General features: G+C 64.0%; 1 protein-coding gene across 1 annotated transcript; it reads left to right on the top strand.

Moving 5' to 3' along the window:
- Positions 1 to 1,815: 1,815 nt before the first annotated feature.
- EMIHUDRAFT_233314 (hypothetical protein) lies at positions 1,816 to 2,892 on the top strand (the record flags this gene model as incomplete). Its single annotated transcript, XM_005782300.1, has 1 exon — positions 1,816 to 2,892. One exon carries the CDS (start codon positions 1,816 to 1,818, stop codon positions 2,890 to 2,892), a length of 1,077 nt encoding a protein of 358 aa, XP_005782357.1.
- Between the last annotated feature and the right edge of the window lie 1,151 nt (positions 2,893 to 4,043).

The following is a 4,043-nucleotide window of genomic DNA, read 5'->3' as shown; positions in this document are numbered from 1 at the left end:
CGAAGCCGCGCTCTCGCGCCCACAAGCGGATGCCCTCCAGCGCAAGCGAGGCGTGGAAGAGGAGCGAGACGGCCGCGACGCGAGCGATGTCGGCGGGGTCGCAGCGAGAGATGGCGCGCACGAGGAGCTCCGTGGGGAGGTCGAGCAGGCGGGCGGGCGGCGGCGTGCTCGGCGAGGGGGCGGCGGTGGAGGGGGCGGCGAGGCGGCGCGAGCGGCGGCGCGGCGGGGTGGACATCGCGAGGAAAAGAGGAAAGAAAATGCGGCGGCGCCGGCACCGCCACCATGCCCGCCCTCGAGGAGAGCTCGATAGACTCGAGGGGCCAGGATATGCAGCAAGGAGGGCGGAGCTGCGCCGAAAGGCGAAAGAAGCCGAGAGAACAAGGGAACGGCAGGCGGCGGCGGCGGCGCAGAACGAGGCAGAGGAGAGCGACGCGACTCGCGACAGAGGAAGAAGCGACAAGGGAGAGCACGACGAGAAGGGGGCGACCGCGAGGTGGCACGAAGGTTGCAGCGAGAATCGCAGAGAGACTGCGAAGAGAGATAGGAAGAGGCGGACGCCCAAGGGTGGGCGCGACGGCTAGCGCACCACACCCCTCTCCTTAAAATCCCTGTGTGGTGGCGGCGTGCCGTTCTCCCCCATCCCTCCCTTGGGTTGTCCGTTTTCTTTCTTTCTTTCCATGCCCGCCCCCACCACCACCGCCTCAGCCCCCGCTGCTGGAGCGGCCACCGGGTCGAGGGGCCGCCCCTGAGGTTAGAAACCCGAGGAGTCACACAGTCCACCTGTGTGATGCACGCCCTGCGAGCGGGGCGGGGTGCGCACTGTGCCTCTGTGTTCGTGTAGAAAGAAAGAAAGAAAACAGACAACCCAAGGGAGGGATGGGAGGACGGCACGCCGCCACCACACAGGGATTTTAAGGAGAGGAGTGTGGTGCTAGCCGTCGCCCACCCTATCCCTTGGTCGTCTGCCTCTTTCTATCTCCCTTCGCAGTCCCTCGCCGATTCTCGCTGCAACGTTACCTTCATGCCACCTCGCGGTCGTCCCACTCTCGTCGTTCTCCCTCCTGTCGCTTCCTCCTCTGTCGGACTGTCGCGTCGTTCTCGTCTGCCTCGTCCTGCGACGCCGCCGCCGCCTGCCGTGTGCGTCGCCCATCTCTCGCTGGAGATTTTGCTCTAGTTATTTAATGAGCTAGCCTTCGATGTCATGAAAACAAACGCAAGGCGGACACAAGCACATCGCTCTCTCGGTCCCACAGACATCCCGCACACCCGCCGCACACCCGCCGCCGCCGCGCGCGCCCCACCCCGGCCGGGAGAAAGGGGAGTGACAGTTAGTTTAGGATTGCAAGTCGAGATACCTCGCACTCCATGTGCGAGAACGCAGAGAGAAAATGAAAGCCGTCCGGCCCCCAAGTCCGGCTCACGCGCCCCGAGCTCGCCATCTACCGCACTGACTGAACACTTCCGCCCCCTCGCTCCCAACCCATCCACCTCGCCGAGTCCGAGATGTGCCGAGACGCCGCAGAACCGCGCAATCTCGGGCGATCTCGGGCCGCGCCGCGGGATCTCGGGCGATCTCGCGCAATCTCGCGCAATCTCGGAGCTCCACGCCGCGCCACCCCACCCCACCCCACCCCACCCACCGCCGCCGCGCTGTCTCGGGCGATCTCGGAGCGTCGCTCGCGCGGCGTCACACTCGCTCGGCTCACTCTGCGCCACTTTGGAGGCGTTGGCGAGGGCCGGTGAGGCGGCCCCCGCGCGGCGCGTTCCTAGTTGCCGCCGCTCGTGGGCTCAACGCAAACACTTTCACTTGAAGAGATGCCGACGGCGGCCTTTCTACCCTCGCTCCTGCTCCTACTCGCCGACCGTTCGTACGCCACGCCGACGACCATCAAGCTCGGCCTCGAGTGGTTCTTAAATCCCGACCACCTGCCGCTCGTCGTGGCGCTGCGCGAGGGCTACTTTGCCGAGGCGGGCCTGGACGTCCAGCTGCTCGAGCCGGCGGACCACTGGGAGGCGGAGGAGGAGATCCTCGCCGGTCGCCTTGACGTCGCGGTCACGGAGACTCTTCACCTGGCGCAGGACGCTGCGCGCGGCAAGCCCGTCATCGGCTTCTCGCGTTTTCTGCACACGGACGGCGGCGTGCTCTTCCTCGGCTCGTCCAACATCTCGCGGCCGTCGGACATGTGCGGCCGCACGATCTCGTACCCGGGCTCGCCGGGCATCGGCGGGCCCGCGATCGTGCAGACGATGGTCGAGGCGGACGGCGGCTCTTGCGACATTGCCTCGTACGGCAAGCACAACGGCGGATTTTATCACGTGAAGGCGCTGCAGGACAAGGCGGCCGCCGTGGCGACGCTGGTCTTCTACAACTTCGAGGTGATCGAGGCGCAGCAAATGGGGCTCAGGCCGGGCTTCTTCTCTCTCAAGGAGTGGGGCGTGCCTGACTTTTGCCAGCTCGTCCTCTTCACGACGCCGCAGCGCCTGCAGGCCCTGCGGCCGCAGCTGCGCCAGCTGGTGCTCGCGATGCGCCGCGCCACCGGCCTGATCAAGCGCGAGCCGGCGCGCGCCGCCAGGATCTACGAGCAGCACGTCAAGGGCAGCGCGGCTGCCGCAGGGACGACCAACCGGAGCGCCCTCGCCAAGGTGGGCGCAGCGTTGAGCGGAGCGGCGGCGATGGTCAACCCGGTGGCGGCGATGCGCCGGCGAAAGGAGCGCAAGCTCGAGGCAGCGATCTTCGACGCGACGCTCGCGGCGCTGCCCAACGACAACAGCCTCTCCGGCGCCTACTTTCAGGGCCTGATGGCGTGGCTCGTCAAGACGGGGCAGGTCGACGCACAGGTGGGCCCCGAGCTGCTGCCCGAGGGCTACTGGACCAACGACATTGCCCTGTGAGGCTGTAAACTAAGAGGGATCCCTCACCGTACATAGAGTGGGAGGAGGTACAGACAGCAGGTGTGTATGCACAAGTACCCAGAGTCTCGCACAAGTGCACCACGCGCCCTCCCCGTGACGGCCGGCCGGAGGGGAGGTGCTCGTGATTGAGCTCTGGGCGGGGCCCGCTCGGCGCTTGCCCCCTCCGGGGGCGTGCAGCTACACCAACGCGCACACACAAGGGGGAGGACGACACACGAGAGCTGCTGCCATTTGTGACGGCGTAGCGACTAGCGTCTCTCAACCGTCAGTGCACGTAGTTGCCCCTTCTCCGAGTCCGACTGCCCCGGCTAGTTCAACGTCAAGGGTTTCGCGGGGAGTGACTCCATGCCCGCATGCCATGATCCATAAAGCCGTAATTGGCCCATGCGTCAAATTTTCGGCAGCAGGCGAGTTTTGTTCGTTCGTAATACTACAATGATACAAACGGATGGTCACTTGTCGCAGTCAGTCACACACACACACACACACACACACACACACACACACACTACACACACGCACACACACACACACACACACACACACACACACACACACACACACACACACACACACACACACACACACACACACACACACACACACACACACACACACACAGTAGTCACAAACTATGTGTGTATGGGAGGTAAATAAAGAATGCGTGAGCCGTGACGCCGCCCGCCTTCCCGGGACAGCCCCGCCCTTGCGCGAGGCAGGAAGGTGACGTCTAGGGCTAGCCCGTGGTACGCTGGATCTGCTACCCCCTCGCCGACCGCCAATCCCCCCTGTCGTCCATCTTGGGAAGTCAACACACTGATGATTAAAAAGAGAGAGAGAGAGAGAGAGAGAGAGAGAGAGAGAGAGAGAGAGAGAGAGAGAGAGAGAGAGAGAGAGAGAGAGAGAGAGAGAGTTGTATGATTAGTACGTCCCTCCCGTCCAGAATCGCGGCGATGGAAATCAGATATTATTTTCCTAACACGCTGCTGGGCTGTAGCCTCGTACCACGGGTATGTATGTACGATACACGTATTTGGTTTGACTGATGATACAATACCTAACGGTCCGAGAGCAAAAAAATCTTTGAGCAGGTGTGCCGCTGCGCGGCGCTCGCGCGGCGGCGGTGTGTG

Source organism: Emiliania huxleyi (genome assembly GCF_000372725.1).
Source record: "Emiliania huxleyi CCMP1516 chromosome Unknown EMIHUscaffold_190, whole genome shotgun sequence".
Taxonomy (NCBI): domain Eukaryota; phylum Haptophyta; order Isochrysidales; family Noelaerhabdaceae; genus Emiliania; species Emiliania huxleyi.
Note: the sequence above shows the minus strand (reverse complement) of the source record. Positions and strands in the feature narration are given on the sequence as shown.